At 39.7% G+C, this 24,251-nt stretch overlaps 1 protein-coding gene across 2 annotated transcripts in view; it reads left to right on the top strand.

The window, feature by feature from the left end:
* pemt (phosphatidylethanolamine N-methyltransferase) overlaps positions 1–21,804 on the top strand; it is a 65,308-nt gene extending 43,504 nt beyond the window's left edge. For both annotated transcript variants that reach the window (XM_088936817.1, XM_088936816.1), the window contains exons 5-7: positions 9,780–9,891; positions 17,638–17,712; positions 20,923–21,804. In XM_088936817.1, coding sequence (XP_088792943.1) covers positions 9,780–9,891; positions 17,638–17,712; positions 20,923–20,977 — 242 coding nt within the window. In that variant the 3' untranslated portion in view covers positions 20,978–21,804. The remainder of the gene's footprint in view (positions 1–9,779; positions 9,892–17,637; positions 17,713–20,922) is intronic.
* The last annotated feature ends 2,447 nt before the right edge of the window (positions 21,805–24,251 follow it).

Genomic DNA, 24,251 nt, shown 5'->3' with positions numbered 1-24,251 from the left:
AAAGCTGAAGATATGAAGGAAACATTAATGCATAATTTAGACAAGGAAACTTAGCCATGTTTTAGCCAGTGGAGCCTTAAATTTCACCTTGAAATCTAAAGCCCTCTGATGATACCACACTGAGAGAGGAGTGTGACCTACAGTTCAGTCACGTGGCAAGGACTGATAACTGCAAAATAAACCACGGGCTGGAGTTTGTACTGAGTCCCTTGTATCACATTCTACCCTGTCTTGTGTGTGCATCGTCAATGCTAGACACAGTTCTCGTTCAAACAGTACTGGGGTGTAAACAGTTTCTGTCCATTGTGTCTTCTGCTGAAAACGAGTGTTTTATTGTCTGTCTAGATACGACCACGAAAGGAACAGGAAGCTACAAATAAAAGAATTGGCACCCTCTATATCGGAACTTGCATTATTCATCTGGAACCTTTCCTGTTAAGCACCAGAATGAGTCAGGTGTTAAATCACTTTTTAAAATATACCATACCAAACTTGGAATATTAATAATTAATTACATATGAAGGACACCCACACTTTTGTTTGCATATGTTTTTGCATTCTTTTTTTGCCTGTGAACATTTCAGCTCTATTAAATTACAACACTTACAGAGCCTAAATCATAAACATTGATCATATGCATCATTGGCATAGAGTAATACAGCCCGCCTGTGGAAATTCACACTGAACAGGCAGTGAGGCAGTTTGAACACCGTAAGGCAGATACAATTATGTTATTGCTGCATGTACACCCTGCATCTGTGTCCATGTGTAGTCCAGCCCCACTGTCCCAAAGCTGCGAACTGTTTGTCGTAGATCTTGTTTCTTTCATCAGCCCCAAGGCATTGTACAATCTCTCCATCACTCCCTCATCCTGCATCCCTGACTGAAGCTCCCTCTGACAGCAAAACAGGCCACCCGAGAGTGACCACAGACAGCAGAGCTTGTTAGCACAATGCTTACATGGAAACTGGATCAGAAAGAAAGCATTCTATCAAAGTTTAATGAGTCACTGGGCTGCTTCTGATAGATACCACTGTGAAAAGGATTAACACCGTTAGCACGGAATAGACTTTAGAGACTCAGTGAATGAAGAGGCTTATTATTATTATTATTATTATTATTATTATTAAATAGTAACAGAAGCAGAAATAATTCTTGTTTGAGAGGACTGAAATTTGCAGCTAGTTTTTTGTTTCTGGGCACATTGATCCATGTTCTTTTGGTATGGGTTCAGTATAATTAATAACTTTCAGTGAGGTTGAGTGCGTGCTGTAACTATCAGTCGTTAGATAACGTGGCAGTGACCAGAGACATCGCTTTTAGACCTTGCCACAGAACAAAAATACTTGGGGAAAAAAATAATGTAATAATAATAATAATAATAATAATAATAATAATAATAATAATAATAATAGAATTACTTTAACTGAAACAGCTTGTTTTCTGAAATGTTTATCACAGTATTCATAAATAGCACAGTTTCCTGTGAGAACAGGGCCCTTCACATAAGGACCACCCCTGAAAAAGGGGGGGTCACTCGGTTTTATCACGCCTGTATTGTGTAGAAAAGGTTGAAAGCACAGAGCTGGGGGTGGAGGGGTTGGTTTTTAAGGAAAGAGGTCAAGCTGCGCCAAAAAAGCAATAACAAATTTTAACGTGAAAAAAATCCACATACAGTATGTGGGTAAATATCTGTTGATAATCTTATACAGTGCCACTATAGATAAATGCACTGCTTTTTTGTATTTGTACATGTGAATCCACTTGTGCTTTATTGTAACATTTTGCAGCTTTGGAGAGCCACTTAATTTTATTGTGTTTTGCAGCCAAGGACAGATCTTACGCACTAAAAAATGGATATCGTAACCCAGATTTTATTCAAAGTAACCCTATAGAAACATGTATGAACCCGGCACCCTGCTCCAATCCTGTTTTCATTCTTGTTCTTCTGTTGGCTTGTTCATTAATGTATTGTAATACACATTACAAAATAAAGAGCCTTCACCCTGTGAGCTTGGCTTTGGACTCAGAAGCAAGGGGGGAAAATGCTGTCGGCATCTGACATCATCCAGCCTGGGGTGGAGGATTTTTGCCTGACTTTTAAATTTCCTCAGAGGTTTCTTGTACAATGTCCCAGAGAGGGCAAACTAATGCCCTTGCTACACAGACACATTTTTCCTTTATTACTGGGTTATTCTCATGTGTATTTGTTTTTAGTTTTGTAAATTCTTTTGCACATAACCGTATTTAAGAGCTTAAAGTCTTGACCTCTCACATGCCTTCTTTATATTCCCTGGATCAGATGCCCTGCTTCATATGGACCAACGTTTGAAAATTGATCTCATTGAGACTGCTGATCGTAATTCAGTTTTGACATTGCATCTTTACTACGTCGGTCACTGCAATACATCTTGAGTGCTTTTGTACACAGTACAGTCCTTTAGTCTTCTAGCAGGCTGGGTGACCCAGCATTAAACAAAAAGGCTTGTTTCTGAGAAGTATGTGACGTGGGTCTAGTTTTTGCTTGAGATCTAAAAGCGAGATCTTATTATAAAGTTCCATGTACAGTAGCAGCAGATTTTGATGCATAGTTAACCTCCTACTCTCTGACAGTCTCTTTGGATGGAGAGTAATTTTACAGAGTAATATTACATTTTCCAAGCATCAATTATCTTCCATATTTAGACCTGGAGATTTTTGGCAGTTATTTTTCCCCATATGAGTTAATAATTAGTATTCTTTATTCATTATGAATGTATCTGTGCTGATAAACACAGATAGTAGGATATCCAATAACTCCTTCCTAAGACACTAAGAATTTCTCAGATTGTTTTAACAATGCACTTGAACACTACCTGTTTGCATAAACACATGATGCTCAAAGTGGCTATTTAAAGGGGCTGTGCGTAGACATACAGTGTGGGTTATTAAGTGCTATAAGGTAAGCTTGGAGGATGCAGCTGTTATTTTGTCTGTGTGTGACCAAGCAGTCATCAAACTCTTCAGCAATAATAGAATGCAAACTCGCGTTTGGAAAAACATTTATCCTGGTGAACCACTGACCTAGATTGCATTTTTCTGGGTCCCTTTCTTTTTACCATGCTATTTTGCGCTATTTTAAGATAAAATGAGCTTCACAATGTTCCAGCTGTAGAGCTTTCTCACTCCTGTAAAGTCCTTGTTTGCCTGTCTCCTGACAATAGGTACCGGAGTTGTTACAGGAAGATAATTCGTTGAGAGGGCCCTCTTCATCACAAGTGCAAGGTGGATATGTTGTTAATAAAAGATTTGAAATTGTGACTTGGCTTTTAGGTTACAACCTCTGGAAATTCACGGAGAGGATGAGGAGCTGAGGGTATCCCGAGAAACATGTAACGCACTATAGAAAACAAAGGAGGTAATAAAGTAAAATAAAGGTTCCTCCTGTGGTTTTTAAAGCCATTTTTAGTCGACAGGTCGCAGTCTTTTCCACGTGTCCCACCAGAGAGTTGGCCTGACCCGGAGGAGTAGTGTCTTCGCTTCACTTTGGAATGAGGGCTGAGGACAGGAGCCACGCGCCGGACTGTAACAAGCTGTTACACAGTGAAAAAGGGCAGTGAACCCCTCTCAGCCTGCCCACGATCACACAGAGTTGATCTCCAGTTCACCTGGTGATTAGTTGAGCAGCAGTGGATATTTAGTACAAAATGGCTTACGTAATCTAATTAAATAAGTCTGTCTCTGACAATCTCCACTTTTGGCAAATGATGTCAGTACATTCCTTATAGCCATTGAGAATTTACTAAATGCAATCTCTAGGTTTAAATCTGGCTTATTGTGTATATAATAGAATAGAGTGAATTTTGCACTTTCACAGCTGCAGTTCTTAATTTGTGGCTGCCGTGACGTGTGCCACAGAAATGAAAGGAGAATTTCAGTGCCTTTTGCTGCAGAGCCGAGCTTTGCTTTTGTACTTCTTTGGCAGCTTTTGTAAGTCAAAATCTGAAACGACGGAGAATGGGTCTTGAAAAGAGAAAGAGTTGTGGTTGTGGAAAAACATTATTAAAAATAAACTAGAGTATCAGATATTCAGATATGAATAGATAGGAATAGTCAGAATGGATTCAGAAAAGTTACAGTAGGTCTTGGTCTAACCACCTCATTAGAGATCTTTGAACAAGCAACAACAGAAGTAGATAGACACAAAGCATATGATATGGTGTGCTTAGATTTTCAGTAGGCCTTTGAACTACCAATGAAGAATCAATGAAGGTGTTAAAAATTAATGTTCTCATGAATAGTCCAGAGATTTCACTGCTATTTGTCCATTTTGAAACAGCCAAATAATATTTGACTGCTTTTTACTGCTGTTTTGGGTTTTTTTTTTCTACTTAGCTATTCAACATCGTGTTGCCAGGTTTTCAGTTCAGTTTATACAGACAGTCTTTATGTAAATGAAAGCAAACTTTTGAAATATAGTTCTTCTCCCATTAAACCTTCCATTTTGCACTCCGGTAGCCTTGTATACAGTACTTTTGAAGCCATTTCTCTGTCGAGATGTATTTGGGCTTTAAAATGCCTAATTTGCACAGTTCCGAACAAGCCCACATTGGGTTTGTAGTTGTAATAAATATCCTTCTGGGAACAAATTGCTGTCTAATAACGGTAGGTTATTTTGGGGGTAGAGCTTACACATTATGCTTCTGTTGAATCTCAGGTGCTCTGAAAAGATATGTTGTTAAGTAAAATCAATAGGTAACATGATTATGATGGAGCACTTTTTCTCTGAAAGTAAGGAGGCCTTTTTATAACAAACACAATCCACCTAAAGCACATCCTGCATCTATGCTAGCCTGCTAAGGCTCCTCAACACAAACTTCAAAGTCAAGTAACACATTTCAGAAGTTATATTGTACCAGCAGGGCACATCATTTTAAGGTTGGCAACATCTTGATTGATTTCAAACAGCACAGATATACACTTAAAGTCTGCCTAGTGGATTGCTAGTCCACAACCTTCAAGGCAAAAATAGTCCATATAATTAAGTGCAACCAGTCTGGCCCTTAATTATACTGGCCTTGCTTATTACGTAAATGTACTTATGTGTCTCCCTAGCTGTTTAACACAAGATAGGAAGACTTTTTAAAGTCTATGAAGAGGAAAGAAAGTCAATATCCAGGGCAGCTCATCTTGAGGCTTGAATTTGTGGATTAATTTTTGGTTCATTATGAAATTTGTCTTTGGGTATTTCTTTAAGAAAACAAAACATCTCCAGTGTGCTGTGTTTCTTTGCAGAAACAAGCAAACTTGTTTTGTTGACAGAATAGTTTTTTTTTCTTACTTATGCTCTGAAATGGCTTTAGGAAAGACGGATATGGAATTGATGAATTTCTTCAATGTGGTTTTTGTAACTAGATTTAGCTAGTAAAGATATACAGTATAAAGGACAGTGTTTATTGAGAGTAATATTATGCATTGCATTAATGCCTCAAATTTAATTATGTATGCTACTCCCATAAGGCATGTTCTTTTGGTACTGTGACAGTTACTGTATGTTGTATGAAAGATATAATAGTTTAAATTTTTTTGGATGTGATTAATTGCTCTCTGCAATGCTCTGGTGCACAATGTGAATGTTTTACAGTAGTGATACCTCTACTACTGGAGAGCTGCCTGATCTGCTGCTTTCTGTTCCCCTTGATGTCTTAATTACTTCATTGAACTTGTTATTGCACTAATTGGTTCTCCCACATAAAATCTACTAAGCTGAAGCTCTTCAGGGCAGGGACTGCAAATCTCTGCTTTATAGCTACACATTAGGGTTTGAAATACAAGAAAGATGAGCAAGCAATACTGGACAATTGTCTCGTACCTCACAATTACTAAAGGAGAGACGTCACTGAGAGCATGCATTTGTCACAGATTTCCACAAGCTTAATGCCACCTTGCTCAAGGCAAACTCCAACTTTCATCTCTTTGAAAGAACGTGTTGTTTAAACTGTGATTAACAAACAGTCTCTATTAAGAAAAAGTGAGCCAGGCATAATTTAAGTGCATAAATACCTTCAGGCTTTAGCCTATCTGGATGAGAATTATTATCTTAAAAAACAGCAGAATCTTATGCATTTTAATGATTGAAGAGTACTGTTGCTAATGTGTTTTATTAGAAATGTCCTTAGTTGTCCATGTTAGATACATGGAGTCCCAAAATCTGCTGAATTTATTTAGTTTTGTGCTATCACCCCTGCAGTGGGATAGTGGGGAAAAATGTTACCAGAATTCAAAAGATCCATAATTGAGTTTAGAATACGTGTTGTATAACCAAATAAAACTACACACTAACCTACATTGTTTTCTAAAAACCTGCTGCGTGTCTGTGTGGCTTTAATTTCCCAATTTATACTACAATAGGAGAGAGCTGAATTTTGCGACAGAAGGCTCTGCTTATCTAATGCAATTGCATAACTACTTTGTTCATAACTACCTGTTCTGAGGTCTCCTAATTCTTTATCAAAACTGGAGTGACAGGGTGTCTTTCAGAGCCCTTTGTTAAGTAGCATTAGCAAAGTGGGTCAGAGCTAAATAGACAAGAAAAGTTTTGAGACAACTGTGAAGAGTTACATGGACACAGCGTTTTCAGATATAACAGTCCTGAGCAGTGTTCTGCTAGAACAGTGCATCAGGAAAAGCCCTCAGTACATCGCTTGCTGTTACAAGATGGCACAGAGAAAAAGAAAATAACATCCTACTATCATACATATCATACTGTACACGTATGGGCATGCATATTATTCTAGCAAGGAAGTGTTTTTTTTATTTCCATCTGTGCAATGAGGACAACCTCCTATAGTTAGTTACTATATTGTAATGCTCTTTTTAACACCAAGAAATGGTTTGTAATAAGTAAATGCACATCCCAAATTACAAACACTTCCTTCTCTCTGAGGTCTTGTTGTAGTGAGGCCTGAGCAGTATTATGCACTGTGTGAATCCTTGAATTGAATTTATTGCATGACGAAACTTACTACAACTGTCCTGCGATTCCTTAATGGCAATTTGTTAGCTGTGCATTTACAGTATGTTATATTCATTGTGTATAACACAGGTTGATTATTAAACCCAATTTTAATACTACTAACATTTTACCCTCCACTAGAAATATATTTCTTCCCATTTATGTCGCAGTCACTGCCAATGAAATCAATGCTTGTTATCTGGATTGTAATGAAACATTGTCTTAATGCCGTTCCCACAAATTGTAGGGTGCAGTAGTTTCCTGTTGCCTTTCCAAGTTGGTCTAACTGTACAGAGGTCGGCACCTTCAATATTCCTGTGTCAGTTTTTGTTGGTAGAATGATGGTTGATGGCTTGCTAAAGAAACGGATTCAGTGTTCATCTTTAGTGGCAAAAATTCTTATTGTGTCTGAAACTATGGGCATAAAAAGGCCCTTGGGACTTGGAGGCTGATATCTTTGCTTGGGGTCATTTAGTCAATTTGTCGTAATGCAGTTCTCCAAAAGTTATACCACCTGCGGAGTATGAAAGCTCAGTCAGAAGACAGAATATTTCCCAAAATGTGAAGATAATGAATGACTTATAGACTTGCGTACATAGCAAGTCACTTGAGCCTTTTCAGCATACTGTTGGAAAGTAAATGCCTCTGTAACAATGCAAGGATCACATGAAAAGGGATTTGATAAAGGTGAAAATAAACTGTGGGCTATATGCATCTGTAGTTCTGATGCTCGCTCCAGCTTCTGGGCCCCTTGCCAAGCTTTGCAGTTTCAATGGAGCATAAAACAAACTTGTTGAAAACAAAACAGTTGTTGCTTTGATGTCTGCTTCCGTGAGTGCAATTATATAAAAGGAGCTTTCATCGGCATATTTAAATTGTCGGGTCTGTGCTCTTCATTGCAGTCATTGATATTTCCAGAAAGACTGAAAGTGTAAAGATCAATGGAGGAAACTTGTTTTTCCAACAATCGTTTCTAGGGTGCCTTTTAAGCACTCGAAAATATGTTCAGGACCCTGCTCTTGCCTTCTCTTGTCTTCTCAGTATTCAGCGCTGTTGGGTCGTTGCTGTTGTCTATAAACTGCAGAACAATGACTGGTCTGACAGCCATCCATCACCACCTCTCTTCAAAAGAACATGAAATCACATGACTCATACCTCACAGGGCATGGAGACACAAAGGCTGACACTGCTACCTTGTAGCACCGAAGCCCTGGGTTCAGTTCTGGATCAGGGGTGCGATTTGCATGGGGTGTGTGTGTTCGCCCCATGTTTGGGTGGGATTCCTCCGGGTGCACTGGTTTCCTCCCACAGTCCAAAGACATACTGGTAGGTGAACTGGCTTCTGGGAAAACTGGCCCTGGTGTGAGTGTGTGCGTGTCTCTGTCTGCGTTTGCCCTAGACCAGGCATCAATCCAGACTCTTGCAACCTGTGCTTGCCAGGATAGGCTGTGGCTCCCCTGTGACCCAGTACTGGATAAATCTGTTGGAGAATGGATGGATAAACTCGCACCGCTTTACGAACACATTTCATTTTACTTGACTTGCGTCTGCTTTTGTAATGTTTTACAAAATATGCAAGAGCCTTTCTTTCTGAGAACATTTCTTGAAACCTCCTTAATGATGTTCTGCCTTTAGCTTTACCACCGAACGGTGTCAGTAAAGCTTGTGTAACAACCCCGTCTACCCCTTACAAGAAAGACACGGTGTCAGAGGGTGTAATACTGGCGAACCATTCAAAGTTGCTCTTCAATTTTGAATGTGGACACATTAATAATAATGTTATTTAGTAACATTAAATATTTATAGATGTTCTAGAGGGTACACAAATCATTTCAACCTAAAAGTGTGAGGATTAATTTTCCAAGTGACGCACAGCAGAAATCTGTTTCAGACCTTATAGTCCTACTGCAATGAGTATGTTTAAAATTATGTTATTTTTAGAAGAGAAGGGAGGATTCTATCATGGGACAGATGACGCACTAAAAATGAAAGCCATAAGTAAATCTAAGTGTTCCCAAGGCATATATAGGTACATATATTTATGAAAACTGAAAGCACAGAAGTAATTTCTTTGTTAGTTTTCATAGCCTCATAGAACAAGCATTCAAGACACGAGCATTAGCAGCTACAGACCTGATGCTGCCCTTGGCTATGATTTTTTCTCCTATTTTGAAATGATGGCTCCGGGTATTATAATAATTCCATTCATCCATCCGTTTTCCAAGTCCTTTATCCAATACAGGATTGCAGGATTGCAGAAGGGCCTATCCCAGCAAGCATGGGTGCAAACACACACACACACACTCACGAGGGACAGTTTTCCTAGAAGCCCGTTAACCTTCCAGTACCGTATGTGTTTGGGCTGTGGGAGGAAACCTATGAGAACAAGGGGAGTCAATACAAACTCTGGGAATTTAACCGAAAGCCCCAACACTGCAAGGCATCAATGCTAACTTGTACATCACGCGCCATTGTTAACGGCAAAGACATCCACGAAGTTGTAACTGGGTGTCAGCCATTTATGGAAGCTTATTAGCACCCCGGTGAAAAAAATATTTTTTTTTACAGAGGCAGCACATCACAACTTGCAATACTCCCAACTGTCTGGATGAAATCCATTATATATGTGCAAAAATCAGAAAAGGACATTTGAAATTGTTGGTTTGCAACATTCCTTTTGATTAGCTGTGAAGATACGGTTTTAACGATACAGTATGTGGCTTGGAATAACCCGTACAGATAGAGGTGGATTTACAGACTCCAGCAATCTGCTGTCTTTTCACAGGTGACTACTTCGGAATCCTGCAGGAGGAGAAGGTGAATGGATTCCCTTTCAATGTCATGGAAAATCCAATGTACTGGGGCAGCACAGCCAACTACCTTGGACTGGCTATGATGTGAGTTAATCCAGAGCTGTAACATCCTGAAAAATACAAGGACAACCTTTGACATCTAATACCTTGTAATATTGTCATCACCTATAACTGCTCCTCTATTCTTTTCTAAATTGTAATCTTAGATTTGTCACTTGGTTTTTTTTTCTCTCTCCTACTTTATTGATTTAGAGTTCAAAGATTATTGTGAACAACTTAGGGCAACTAACAGAAGGTTCTGTGCTTTCAGGCTGACAGTCTCCGAAATCCTATCCCTTATATGGCCCTGACTTCTACAACAGCTGAATTGTTCCAGGTTAAGTGTAGTAAAATGTAATCAGCCCATTTTTTTCTGGGTTATCAGGAAGAGTGTTTTCTCGGAATCAAGTGATTTGTTCACTTTAGGTGAGAAAGACTATTAAAGACAGAGAATTAAGGATTAATAAACCACAACCTGCAAAACGGAGGACAGCATTTCTCTTCAAAGTAGCTGTTGTGATGCTTCCACGCATTAGGGTACTTCTCATACAGTACATGCAGTCTCTTCTGGGTGTTTGGGTTGAAGCAGGTCTGCTTTGCCATCCTGTTGCATACTTCAGCAACGCTGAGAATTGGTTGATAAAGATGATTTGCTAGTGAATGTTTTATTTATATAGGTTGTCTTGTTACTGCAATGTCTGGAACACAAGTGGCCCTTATCTTCAAAACACTTAAGCACTTAAATTCCCAGAAGATGCAATAAAAATCAAAGTGTTTTACATAAGAACTTTAGAGAAGCTACAAACAGGAGGAGAACATTCATCCCATCTAGCGTGTTTGGTTACTAGAAGCTAATTGATCAAAGGTGCTCATCCAGATGTTTCTTTAAAGAATCCAGGTATCAGCTTCAACAAAATGTTGGATACCTTGATACAGATTTTGTGAAAAAACGTTCTTCTAGGGTTCAGTTACGAATTCAGTTCCCAGGTGTTTTTACTTGTTTCACTGTTCAATCTGTTGGGGCTGAATTTGTTAAGGCCTTTGAGAATTTTCAATACTTGGAATTTTGTAATTTTCTCAATTCAAGACTGAAATGATTCAGTTTTGAATATATCTGGTTCAAGAGCTTTTTAGACCAGTTCAAAAGAGGTCATAGCCTTCAGTGTTCTACATTTTAGTAGATCAAATAGTATCGATGATATTTTTGGTGAACTTTGGAAAAGTCACAACTCTAACATTGTTACTGTTTAAATGACTATAAAAAAATTATGAGCCAGGATCATAATTTATTTTTTTCCCATTTTGAATGGACTCACTTTTAACGTTGCTGTTGCATTTTAAAAAATAAAGACGCCCAGAACTAATTTTACAGAGATGTCCATTACTCGATTGTATTACCAGAGAAATGGGCAAAAGCATTCATTTTTTTGACGTTTTAATGATTTTACATATGAAAGAACGTAAAATAACGTCAAACGTTAAGAAAAAGCAAGGAATGTAAGATAAACACAAATATGTTTCCCTTTAGAGTTTCAAATTAGTATTAAATCAAAGCTTGTGTGCTTGGTTTGTTTCCATAGTGATTGCCTTAGTAACGCCTGAGCTTCAGAATGCTATGATGCTGTTGCCAAGCAATAGCATAACTAACTGCTTTCATCACTTTCTCTGTATGTGTTTCAGAACTTTTACATTTTAGCTCTTTTAACTATTATTTAGAACAATCGTGATGCAGAACAAATCTGCTGTTGTAAACAAGTAGCCAATAAATTAACTGTCTGCAGCAGCAAGAGGGTATATGAACTTTTTTTTTTTGTATAGGCTAACACTGCTATCCCAAGACAAATGTGACCTAGATCTGCGTTTCTCAACCAGTGTTCCAAAGGACATTAATGGGTGCACCGCAGCATTTTGGAAAAAGTCGCATGGGAGAAGAATAAAAAAACGAATCACTTAGTTTTGTGGGGCGGTGTTGCTCGTTTTGGCATCTAGGCCCTCAAGCTCGAGACAGGAGACAGGTGGGAATGGTGAGCACGGTACGAGCTCAGCTTTTCATGTCTGACAGACGTAATGGACAAAAACGGAGGACGTCTGAGAGCACTGAGGAAGAGCTCTGTGTGTCACCCTCAGCAGCTCCTGCCAGGATAAGGCCGCTTCGAAGCCAGATCAGATTAAGCACTGAAATTGTTGTTATAATATGATTGAGAATGTGCTCAGGCCCAGTGATGTGTGTGAGTAGGGTGGCAGTCAGGGCCGGATTTTGGCGTTCGTAGGCCCCGGGCACTTTCACTCCGAAATGTGCAAAAAGAGGGGTGAACGCCAATTGAATTACAGTACGTCGATTGGCGTGATGCACTTTAAACTATTCTAATGCTAAACCGCGTGATTGATGGAGCAAGTTGAGTGACCATCACTTCGATACTTCTAGCTTCTACAACAGCCGTTAGATAGCGTATGACGATTGATTTGGAGCACCTAGAGTCGATCGCAAGCATGTTGTTTCAGCTCGTTTTTCGTTAGTCACTAGAGTTTCCCTCCTTCGTAAGCCCTAAGACAGCCCTAAGCTGCAAGACATCTGTATTTTTGTAAGCATGCATATGCTTCACCTAGCTATGTACATTTTAACATCCTCCACAGTATTCCTAACATTCAAACACAAATCACAACATACACTAAATTCACTCGCTTGCACTACCATGATGAAATGCCCCAATACTGACTGTCCTGGGATGGAAAAGGTTGAGAAACACAGGTCTAGGTCATGGCTTAGGTTCAAGAAAAAATTGAATATACTGTGTTCTGTTCTGTTAGGCTATGACTGGGTTAGGCCCACACATAGTTTATTTTTACAAAGTCTGTATGTACAGTCTGTAAGATCAGAAGCAGAAGTTTTCCCTCCTGGTCCTTTGCTGCTCCAATTAACTTGATAAACACAGTCTGAGAAGAAGAGGACTTTCTGAAATAATCACCTCAATTAGGGAAATTGATGTACAGGCATCCCACTGCATTTTCCAGTGACTACAAAAGCCACAGAACAGTAGAACCTTACTTAGGTTTGAATCCTGCTGAGAGGAGATATTCTGCACAGTCCTCTGTGGGGCTTTTTTCTCCTTCTGGGGCTTCATCCCTTTTTAAATGAAAGATTTCTCAAAAAAAACACAGAACATTTGTTTGCCTGCTGCTCTCTATCGCTCTATCGCTCTCTATCGCTCTCTCGCACACACGCTTGCGGGCTGTATACAGGTCCAGCTGTGTGCATCTCATTTCCTAGCCCAGTGGAAAGCTTGTCTAAGTGATGGAACATGCTGCACGAGACTTCATCATGAGATTCGGTTCCACATTCAGAGGAATAGTCAGTTATTGATAACTTACTCTTCATAAAGCATTTTGCATTGAAATGTATTAATTCGGCAGTCATGTGGAATAGTTCAGTGTTATTCATCTCATCTCTGGACTTTCCCATGTTTGGTGTCCATGTACCCTGAATTTCTGGTACAGACAGCTTTACAGCTGTCAGTCAAAAGTAATTGAACAATATTACAATTAGATTACATACAGTAATTGTGACAGTGGCCCAGAGCTACAGGGTTATAAAATACCCTATGAAGACAACAGATACAGGACTATCTATTATCAGGCGCTGCGCTATGTGCACTCCGAAAACATCGTGTCAAAAAGCCAGATAATATTATTTTCTTCAGTCGTGCCCTAGGTCATGAATCACCGTGGTTACCGTGATAACACTGAATCACATGTAATTTCTGCTGTGAATCGTGATAACAAGGTGTGTCATGGAAACGTCCTGTGACTGCGACACTAATTCAGGTTTTGGAGATCCTAGCTTGTGTAGATGGGTTTGTACGCGAGGCGTTTTTAGAAAAATGTTGCCTGATACTCATGATACACAGCAGCGTTATCACCTTGTAACAAGTCTAGTCAGATCACGGGCCAGTGGGGGTGGCACTCCACTGAAGACCATGAAGTCACTCCTGTAAATGGAGCTGATGGACCTGTAGGTGCCGTTCTTCCCACTGCGCCAGAATTTCCAAAACTAATGCCCTTGTATGATGGCCGGAGACAGTGTGCTGTAGAAGGTGTCCTTCAAATGAAACATGGAAACCAAGGTGCTGGAGGCTTATGATTCCTGTTTCACTGGTGTTTCTGAAGAAGTACACTGGGATTACTTTGTCAGTGCCTTTGAGGATTTTGAATGCCCGGATAGTGTCCCAATCCAATACAGAGTCACAGGGGAGCCAGAGCCTATCCCAGCAAGCAATGTTTGCGGGCAGGATACAAACCGGATGGGGCGCCAGTCCAATCGCAGGGCGAACACAGATACAGACATGCACGCGCTCCCACCATGGCCGGTTTACCCGGAAGCCAGTTAACCTTTTTGGACTGTGGAAGGAAACCCACACAACAATGGGGAGAAGATACAGACTCCACACAGATAGCACCCCAGGTCTTGAATCGAAACCCGAGCCTGCAAGCCTGCAGTGGTGACATCTGTACCACTGTGACACTCCCAGTAAATACCAGGCTGTATTGTGTCTTGCGTCATCATTGTATCAGTCCTTTATCAAAATAAAGGAATAAAAAAAGGACAGCATTTGTTATGAATAGCACAGGATGTCTTATATTCCCTGAAAATAACTCTTGCTTACTTATTAGAACATAAGAAGAGTTGTGTGGCATTTTGAACCTCTGTTGGGTACTCAGTAGCTCCTATAATTAATCTGCAAGTCACAGCAAGTTATCCATTAGTTTAAAAGATGTTTATTTCCTCCTTTTATTTTGTTTTCTTTCTTCTCACACTAGACTTCAGTGGCATCTTGATTGAGCTGACTGTTGTTCATATTAATCATTGTGGAAGCTTTATTTTTAGGCATTGTTTTGTGTTTGGAAAATGTCAGCAAGTGTACGAGAGAGTCCTTAGAGGTTTTGTGATATTAGATACGCGCCTGAAACGTTGCATGCTGTCCAGCACGCAACCATGGCAACCACACCCAAACTGTTGTCATTACTTATGAAATGACATCTAAGTGAGACCTAGTTCGTAGTTTGTGGAAAAACGCACCGTAAAGCTCAATTTAAAGTTAAAGGGAAACCGTCCTGTTCTCAAGAAAAAACAAGTACACGTGTGTTTTCTCAAAAGTGTTGCCGAATTGGTTTGGTACATGGAGCCAGTCACTTTAACTTGATATTTTCCATGTATTTTCTTTCAACTCTCTGTGTTCCAAAGGAAATGTATCTGACAACTGGACAGACCTAGATTTAGATCTGCTAATATGTAAGGCGGATCTACAGACTGATTCTCAGTTTGTAGACTGAAATGCACGACTGTTTGAACATAGTATCCCACCTCTTATTTCACAGTAGGCTGTCAACAGAGTGTGTCCAGTCAGTATGTCATACCTTATGTTGTAGTGTGGTAGCTGTCCATCTGCAGGGTCTGATGCATTACAGAGGGAGGCGTGATGTGACAAAGGTGGACAGTTCCACTATTTTTCAGCCTGACAGGTTGTTGTTACATTTCTCCGCGCACTGTGCAAACGTGAGACGGGGCTTGCTTTCCCTTTCATCGCTTTGTTCCCGCACATTGTTTTCCCCTGCTGTGGCAGAAGACATTTTGGATTTTCCCGGATCAGCCAATCAGATCAATAACTGATTGGAGAAGACTTGAAATCCCATCTCGAAATATAATGTCTAGGATGGTTTGGGACAGCATCAGACTCCAGTGCAAGCAGGTGCTGCTGAAGAAGCGCTGTTTGTATGGGTAATTATGAAGGTCTGTAATCAGTGCAATAGAACGATGAACTGAATAAGGGATTGGTTACAGTCTTGCCTTTCATCTTGCAATAAATAAGACCTTTATAAATGTATCACTTCAAAAAAAGTCTTGTGTCCTCAGCACTATAAGCTGCCACAAGCAGGTTATTTTTCAGTGCTGCAAAGAAGACAGTTTTTCGTGTACTGTAAATGTCCAGCTCCCGAAGGACTGTTACTTGTCACTGACTTGTCACAACGAAAAAATGACCAAGAATTACATAAGTACAGTGACAGTACAAATGAGAGGAGGCCTTTTAGCCTATCTAACCCATTTGTTGCTGTAGTTTGAAGTCGTTAATATTTAATTGCTTCAGACTTTACCTATTGCCTTTGATTCCGCTCCAGAAAATGACATTCACATTCAGCAACACTATGAGTTCTCGGTCAGACTGACAAACACATAGCAGTAAGAAATAAAAGCACCTCTGAAAATGTATTTTAAAAAGATAAGTATCTGATTTATGTTTAGCTTTTTAGTTTAGGGACTGTAAATAACTTCATAAATGTGTAACAAGCAAGTCAATAACGTGAGAAAAATCAGACTTTTCTTGCAATTAGCAGTAGAGGCCAGGTTACTGACTTGTCAAAGCTCTGACCTAAAGTGATACCATTTTTGTCTCCGTTTTAAAATACTATTAAAACCACTATTACTGTCAAAACAATGTTTCAAGGTCAGTTTTCTTCAGCGTTGTATTTTTTGAGAAGGCTAAGGCTGATTGAAAAGATGAAATTGGCATCGATCGACAAGTGTATTTCAAAACGTTATTGTTTTCCCTCAAATATCAGTTTTAACTCGGGACGAGATAATAGAAATTGAACCTTTATTCAGAGGGTAACAATTCAGGCAGGGCTGTGTGTTATGGTTTCTCCTTGATTTCATTACTTTAACTAGTTACTGCTCCACTGTGATAATTTAGAAATAAATTGATTTCCGCCTCCTCCTACGTTGAATTAACCCAGTTTCTTCAAATAGGTCTTAAAATAATCTAATTTGGCCTTGCTCACGTTAACCACTTCTTCAGTGTCTTTCAGGAACAATGGAGATGGCAATGACCTACATTTTGTTTAATTTTATTTATCAGAAGTACATTATCCCATAGTGTTTCCTAGTTCTTTTATTTAGTTTTAAAGCTAAAAGCGGTGTAGTACAAAATAAGGTCACAATCACCGTGTTTGCCTTTTATCAGAACTGACCCTACCAAGGTCAGCACCTCTACCTCGATATGTGAATTAACATCCAGTCTTACAGTTATAGAAGACTGAAATGGTGACATGACTGGTTTAGAAAATGAACTCTTGCAAGCTGAGCACAGAATTATACAGGGGAAGAGAGCTGATAAATCGTTATGTACCAGAGGAAAGGTGGACAATATTCGTACAATATGAACAATGTCTTTTTCCCAGCTGAGGGAGAGTACCGTTAAGATTTAATTGAAGGCATATATGGTCCAGAAAGGGAGGCGGGGGAGGGTGGCTTTATTCAGGGTGTTTTGTAACAAACATCTGGGAGAAATTATGTCAACCAAATTGCCCTTCATCTCTGCTGGACCTACATTTAATCTTCCATGATGTCACTTCCTGAAATACTACTTTAAAAGATCAGTCAGGCCCTCTCTTCCACACCTTCATTTTCTCCTCATTCACCTCATCTCCACTTGTGTAGCTGCCCATTGCTTAATTTTACCTCACATGGGGGTCCTGCCTTCCTCATACAGCCAGCGGGTTAAATCAGAGCTCTTTATGCCCGACTTTTGCTATACAGTTTACCATAAAGCAAAGTGTCATTATTCTTCCTGAAGTGAAGATTGGAAGGAACACCTTTCTCTGCAGAGAAAACTTAAAAGATTCTCCCTTAAAAGAGAATCTTAAAACTCCCTTTTTTGGGATCTGAGCTGTAGTTCCGCTGGATTTTGGAGAGATCCAAATCTCACTGGGCTTTGTTTGTCTTTGTACCCGTTTGTATAGGAATGCAAGTCCAGCTGGAGTTGTGCTAACAGCTGTGGTAGCTGCAGCCTACAAGATTGCCATTATGTTTGAAGGGTAAGTGTGTTCCCTTGTTGACTTGTTTTTCTTTTTTTAATGCCATTTCAGACATGTTGTACCACCTTCTGTAACAACTAGTTTAGAGCACCACAGAAGTACCACATTGCCAAAACTGCAGACATCTGCAGTGAGGTTGAGGTACGCACTGTTCGCAATCCACCTGGAAATTGCAGTTACATATATTTTTGTACGTGTAACCTGGTTTATTTATGGGTTAAAGCTTCTTGCTTCCTGATATCTCACATCCCTCGGGGGGGGAAATGAAATGTTGCCTTAATAATCGACTTGCACTGCATGCGACAGAAAATACTGATGGGAAAACTTTCAAAGAATGGTCATTATGTTTATTTTACAGTTTTTGTTTTGGAAAGAAAATAGCAATAAAGTTATATATTGGCTCATTTTGAAAGACACAAAAGAGCTATTTACTGCCTAATGATTATGCCGCTAAATGTCATTTAGTTTAACAGAAAAACAGCAATTTCTAAAACTGGGAAGGCGTTAAAAGAAATTTCACTTCTTCTGACCTAGTGATGGATGCCAAGTTTCATTTAGACTGTTGTCTGCTTCAGTAATATCACATCTTAACATGGTATAGGATGTTATATCTGCGTTGCGTGGCAGTGCTATTTATTTTAGAGCTCTAGACTTAGCAGGGGACATTTGAAGATGTCTCAAGACATCGCTGTTTCGTATTTCTGCAGGATGAATGAAAGCACGCTGAGCTACTGTCTACTGGCACTGCTTCTATAATTGTGTTTCAAAAATGACCTACTTCCATATTTCACAAATAGAATTGAAGAATTGCAACTCTTTTACGACAACAACAACAACAAAAAATAGCCTTCACCTCAGGTTAACAATATACTCGTGACTCAGCAAAATAATTGGTAGAAATTTCATTTTGGAAGTACAGTGTGATGAAACAAAGCAGACACACAGATGTGCGTCTCATACCTTGGCCTTTTTCATTAGCTGGGCCTTTTGCTACCACTCATGCAGGATGCTGTTCCATTTTCTTCACTGTTTTATGCGATTCAGGGTAGCTGGAGAGCTGGAGCTCATCCCCGCAAACAAGAGGTACAAGTCAGGATGCACCCTGGTCCCAAGTCCATCGCAGGGCACGCACAGACACACTCACACCAGCGCCAATTTTACGAAAGCCAACTGACCTACCAGTATGTCTTTGGACTGTGGGAGGAAACTAAAGAACTTTCCACCCAAACACAGGCAGAACATACAAACTCCACACAGATACATTCTCCACGAATTGAACCCAGGGTCCGAGCACTGTAAGGCAGCAGTGCTAACCCACTGCTCCACCGTCTCACCCGAATTCAGGGGTTCCCAACCTTTTTTGTCAGCTGAACCCCTTCAACCTAAATTATTTGCCTCCTCAAAGTACCCCCTTGAGATTTTAACAAAATCAAACCTTTCAATAAATGTAGATAAATGCTACAGCAGCCCTCCTAACATGCTTCTTTTCACTTGGTAAAAGATTAACATAACTACTGTTGTTTTTCTTATTCTTATTATTACATTGTTATTTATTAATAGGACTATTTAACAACCACAAACACTATATACCTGTATATATTTTTCAAATTGAATTTAATTTGACATTGACGTTTCCATCACAATCTCACAAACCCCCTGCAGTACCGTTACGAAACCCTAGGGGCTCTCTAACCCCTGATTGGGAACCCCTGCCTTGCTTAATTACACAATGACTTTCAATCTTTAAGCTCTACGCCTAACTGAGCAGGATGCTGACATTATAACAGAGGTGTGGGCATTGTAGGGGAAATCTGCACCTTTACAGTACATTTTGGGGAGGGGTTCTAAAATGACAGAGCTCAGCCTCTTCTACCACAGAGAAACGTGTAGTATCTGAGAAGCCAAGGAACTGGCAAGATTCTCAACTAAAGCTCAGCTGGTATTATACAGTAGTGCAGAGCAGAGGTCTGCAGCTCAGGTAATGGGTTATTCAGTAGTGCAGTGCAGAGGTCTGCAGCTCAGGTAATGGGTTATACAGTTGACCATCAGGTTCCAAAGATTTTGAAAAAAATAATTGTGATTGCTTAAGCAGGTGAAATGTTAAATGCTACTTTGCTCAATTATGTAATTTAGATCATTTGGAACATAAATATGAATGCTCTGCAGCGCACAAGGATTGGAGCTGACTTTTTCTGAAAAATCCTCGTTATTTGATTTCACCCCAAAGGATTCTAAGTGATTTACACAAAGGAGGGGGTCTTACTTCATCCCCCGTTGAAGTGTAGGATTAGTGTGTAATTCTGCACCAGCAACCCAATTGCACAGTAGATCAGCTGGGTGAATGATTAGGGTTAGATTAGTAGGTGAATGATTGAGAAATTGCTTCACAGTAAGGAGGAAGTTTGGGAGGGCCAAAGTTTACCATCCCAGAATGGAATGGTTTTGCCATACTGTGGAAAACTTGGCTTCCTTCGAGAAACTGCTGATTTTCTTGGATGAGATCCTTGGATCAATGAACTGCTTCACGAAATGGGCTAGATGGGGCGTATGATCTCCTCTTTTCTACGTTTGGTCAGGAAACATCTTCTGTATTCTTACTGTCAGTGCTAGGTGGTGTTTTATGATGGAGCAGTCAAGACCACAGCTTAATGTCTCATCCAAAAGATGCCACCTCCTATACTCCTGCCATCGTGAGGCATTGATTTGGAAATTATGGTCCAAAGAGAAAAGCGCCACCTACTGGTCCACAAATACCCACATACAGCAGCAACCTGGTTGTCCTTGGAGGTCTCCCTTCTCAGTACTGACCAGAACCGATCTTCTGATGGTCTTCTGAGGTCAGGCTACAAGATGCTTGCAGGTCTTATTGACAGTACCTTTTGTGATGAAGTCTGGAAGCAAGTATAATAAATACAGTAAATAAATTGTATGCTCCGTTTTGTGGGAGAGACTTCCTTTTACTGTCAAATTGAGGAATGGACTCTGACCGCCAATCGATAGCCTATTGATAATGGTGCAGGTACACTCACACAGGGACCACCCCCCCCCCTGCGGTTCTGGGCCTGGTAAATATTGGATTTGTCAAACAAGCACTCCACTGGGATAAAAAAAACGGTCCTCCTCAGAACTGGTGACTGGTACAGGCTGGTCCACTGAGGCCTCAGCTGCTTTATGGTGCCTATTTGTCTGTTTATTTTCTTGTATTTGCAGACCTTTTACGGAAGAGATCTATCGGCAGAGAATCTCATCCGAGAAGAACAAATGAGTACATCTGTGTTTGTGCAAGGATTAGGGAAGTCTCACTGAACAAATGACCCAGGACCCATGAGACAGGAAGATGGCTCTGGACTGAACACTTCACTGACTTTACTGGGGTGCATTGCCTTCTGATATCCTCCTCCCTGTGGACCACAGTATATCAGCATGAAAGTATCGAGAAATAAAAACGTATGGATAACAGATGAGGTTGAAAAATATTTCCAACCCCCTTTTTAATCTTTTTTTTTCTCATGCTGTTTAGGGTAAAAATGTGAATTTGATGAGACCATAAATATATTTCTGTCTATACTGCCAGGATGATGTACTGTAATTACATATCCCATAGAGGTGCATTATGTACTGTATATGCAGTTTTGTCCATGTTAAACTTTACCGAGTTAAATATGGAGCCTAATGTATTAAAATTAATAACTCTATGGCAGGAGTTTCCAATTTCACCTTACACCTGGTGTAGGTAGCAGCCTTCCCTGTAAGTGTTGTTTCAGGCTCTGCGTGAAGCATCACACCAGGCCTCCAGCACGTTTGTGACTGCTCCTTTTTGTGCTGGGTATTGTGCTTCATTCCTCTCTGTCGGGACTCGGGATTTAAGACAGAATGGCTTTGTTTGATCATGTGTGTCCAACCTGAATCCTCTATCCACACGTTATGATTTGTTTTTGAAACAGACAAAAGAGAAAAGTAAGAAGCAGGTCTGTGAATGTGTGATTTGAAAATGCGATTGTACATTGTGCTTTGGGAATTTGTCATTTTGTTTTGCATTCAAAATAAAAATATAATGACTTATTGTTAAGAATTTGGCAGCACATGTCTAAATACTGTATGGGTGGTATTCCTTCGATTTGCTTTTAGGCATAACTTATGCCTTTACTGTAGCTAGCTTGCATATGGAAGTCTTGTGTATAGCCAAGGTAATGATGGCTTTGCACCAGAGTCTGTATTTTTAAGGGCAGAGGTACAGTATGTGCCTTATTGAGCCCAGCAGAACTGAATCAGTTTAGCCTGTCTTTCTCTTCGAAGTCCTGTTTACTACCATGATTCTGCTGACATTGCTGAAAGCTGTCAGTATTCAGATCCTCAATGGGTAGGTTAAGGTTACTCAAGAACTACAGATTATAGCAGGATAAATAGCTTGGGAAGAATTTATGCTAAACTGTGTGTGACATAACAGTAATTTTTAGCCTTTAATTTTTAGTGACCTCGAGTCACTGAAATTAATAGGAACCAATTAGGAAAACTACAAATTACAAGTACAATACTTGGGGTTAAACATAACGCTACCCCAGAGTGATAAACAAACTCAGCATTCTTTATACAGGTTATTAAATCATGGTCGCCTAAATCAAATTGTGGTTTCATAAATCAGTGCAATTAAGTTTATTGGGTCAGTACATTATAGAATGATCTGCTGATGGCTTAGTACACCAAAGGTATTTTAAAAAATCACAGTGATTTCTGTTTTATACTGTTAAGCAAATCCAAAATACTACTGTATATCAAGAAATCTGTATTTGTTTGCATTTATGCTGCAGGTCAGCTGTTGTCTGCAGTAGTAGCTGAAATCAAGCCTTTCTAACAGGTCTTTATGGTTGACATGTTCAAAGTCAGTTTTGGCTTGAACAATGAGATAAATGAGTTGAAAGCGGTCGTATGCTCTCAGTTCTCCCCTTTTACACCCAATGACCCTCACTAAGATGGATGGAGATAAATTATTTGTTCAATCTCTGCTGCTACTGTAAACTTGTGAAACATTTAGATAATGCCACCTCACTCTAGGTTTACAGTCATGAATTCTATTTTGTATTCCGGCAATGAAGAGCTGAGAAAATATATATTCTTAAAAAAACGAACACGTGTAAAATATTAACCCCAGACGTTTATTCTGTAACCTTGAATGTTTCTGATCTGTATATAGTGATTCAGATAGCCATTCTCTATGATAAAACAGTCTCTGAATCAGAGATACCAGGAGGTACCTGACTGGTACATTTCTCTTCATCTTGATGTTCCACTGTTACCGCCAAAATGTGGTTATGATTGTATCATGTAACCGCATGTTGTTTGAAATCATTCTGTCAAATTACTGTATGACTTATACAATTTTAAATTATTGTAAAGCCAACAAAAAACCCAATTGCCAATTATGTTGCTAATTGAAAACAGCTCGTTCCATACTCCTGCTACCCTTTGTGTAAGGAAATGGCCCTTGCACTTCGCTTGGATGGATGGAAATCACCATTTGTAACTACCGTATCTGAAATTAATTTAGATGTAATTAGCTCCCCCATCATCATAATTCCCAGCTGCGAAGACATCTTGACATATTTCTCCTCAGTAGTCCTGAACAAGACAGCGTATCCTCCTGATTAATGACTGGTGTTTGTTCGTAAGTGCTGATCTGGGCTTTGGTTGAGCTGGGCCCCTTGTGCCGTTTCATTTCTAAATATATGTCATGTAAGTGACCTTTAATTTTGTTCACCTGCTGTGCTGATTTTTTCCTTCCATTTAAAAAGCCTTCTTGCTTTTTTTCAGTTCTTACATTTCATATTCAATCCTAAACTGCATTACGTCACTGAATCTGCCTTGCTGATCTATTTTTTGAATACTTTTTTTTTTCCGCCATAGCAACCAGATAAAGTTGACTCAAAGAAAAATGTTAAGAATGATTAGAAAGGAGGCCTGGATGTCATTCAGATGTTTTGCCAAAACGACTGTGGGGGGGGGGGGGGGGGGGGGGGATCTTTCTTAATAGTTGTTCTTTTCCTCCCTTCTATTTCAAAATCTTCTAGGTCAAACTCTTAAAAATAGTATTTGTTAAAATAAAATATAAATCTAAACCCAATGAGGGTCTAAATCTTTCAGATTCTTGAAAAAATAAAACCATGCCTTTCATTTGAGTTAAACATTTGTAGTTTTATCTCAGATTTTCAACCTTCATTCGACCCAAACCTTCCCATGCAGATGCCATTGTGACAGACTGCTAATATGTAAAATTACAAGACTTTTTTCTGATGGGGACTGACCATTCAGTTCATCTAGGCTGACCACCACCAATCAGTACTGTGTCTGGGGCACTAAGTGATGCCATAACAGGTCTATTTAAGCATGTGGGCCCCCTGAACGTTTTTTTCAATGCACTTAGTGCTTGAATGATCCTCTGCCTGAAGGAAGTCTTTCCTATATTCAATGCAAGATCTGTTCCACAGGGACAGCGTGGTTGCACAGTGATGAGCATTGCTGCCTCGCAGTGCTGGGGCCCTGGG

This window comes from Atractosteus spatula, chromosome 18, assembly GCF_055471065.1.
Source record: "Atractosteus spatula isolate fAtrSpa1 chromosome 18, fAtrSpa1.hap1, whole genome shotgun sequence".
Lineage (NCBI taxonomy): Eukaryota > Metazoa > Chordata > Actinopteri > Semionotiformes > Lepisosteidae > Atractosteus > Atractosteus spatula.
Note: the sequence above shows the minus strand (reverse complement) of the source record. Positions and strands in the feature narration are given on the sequence as shown.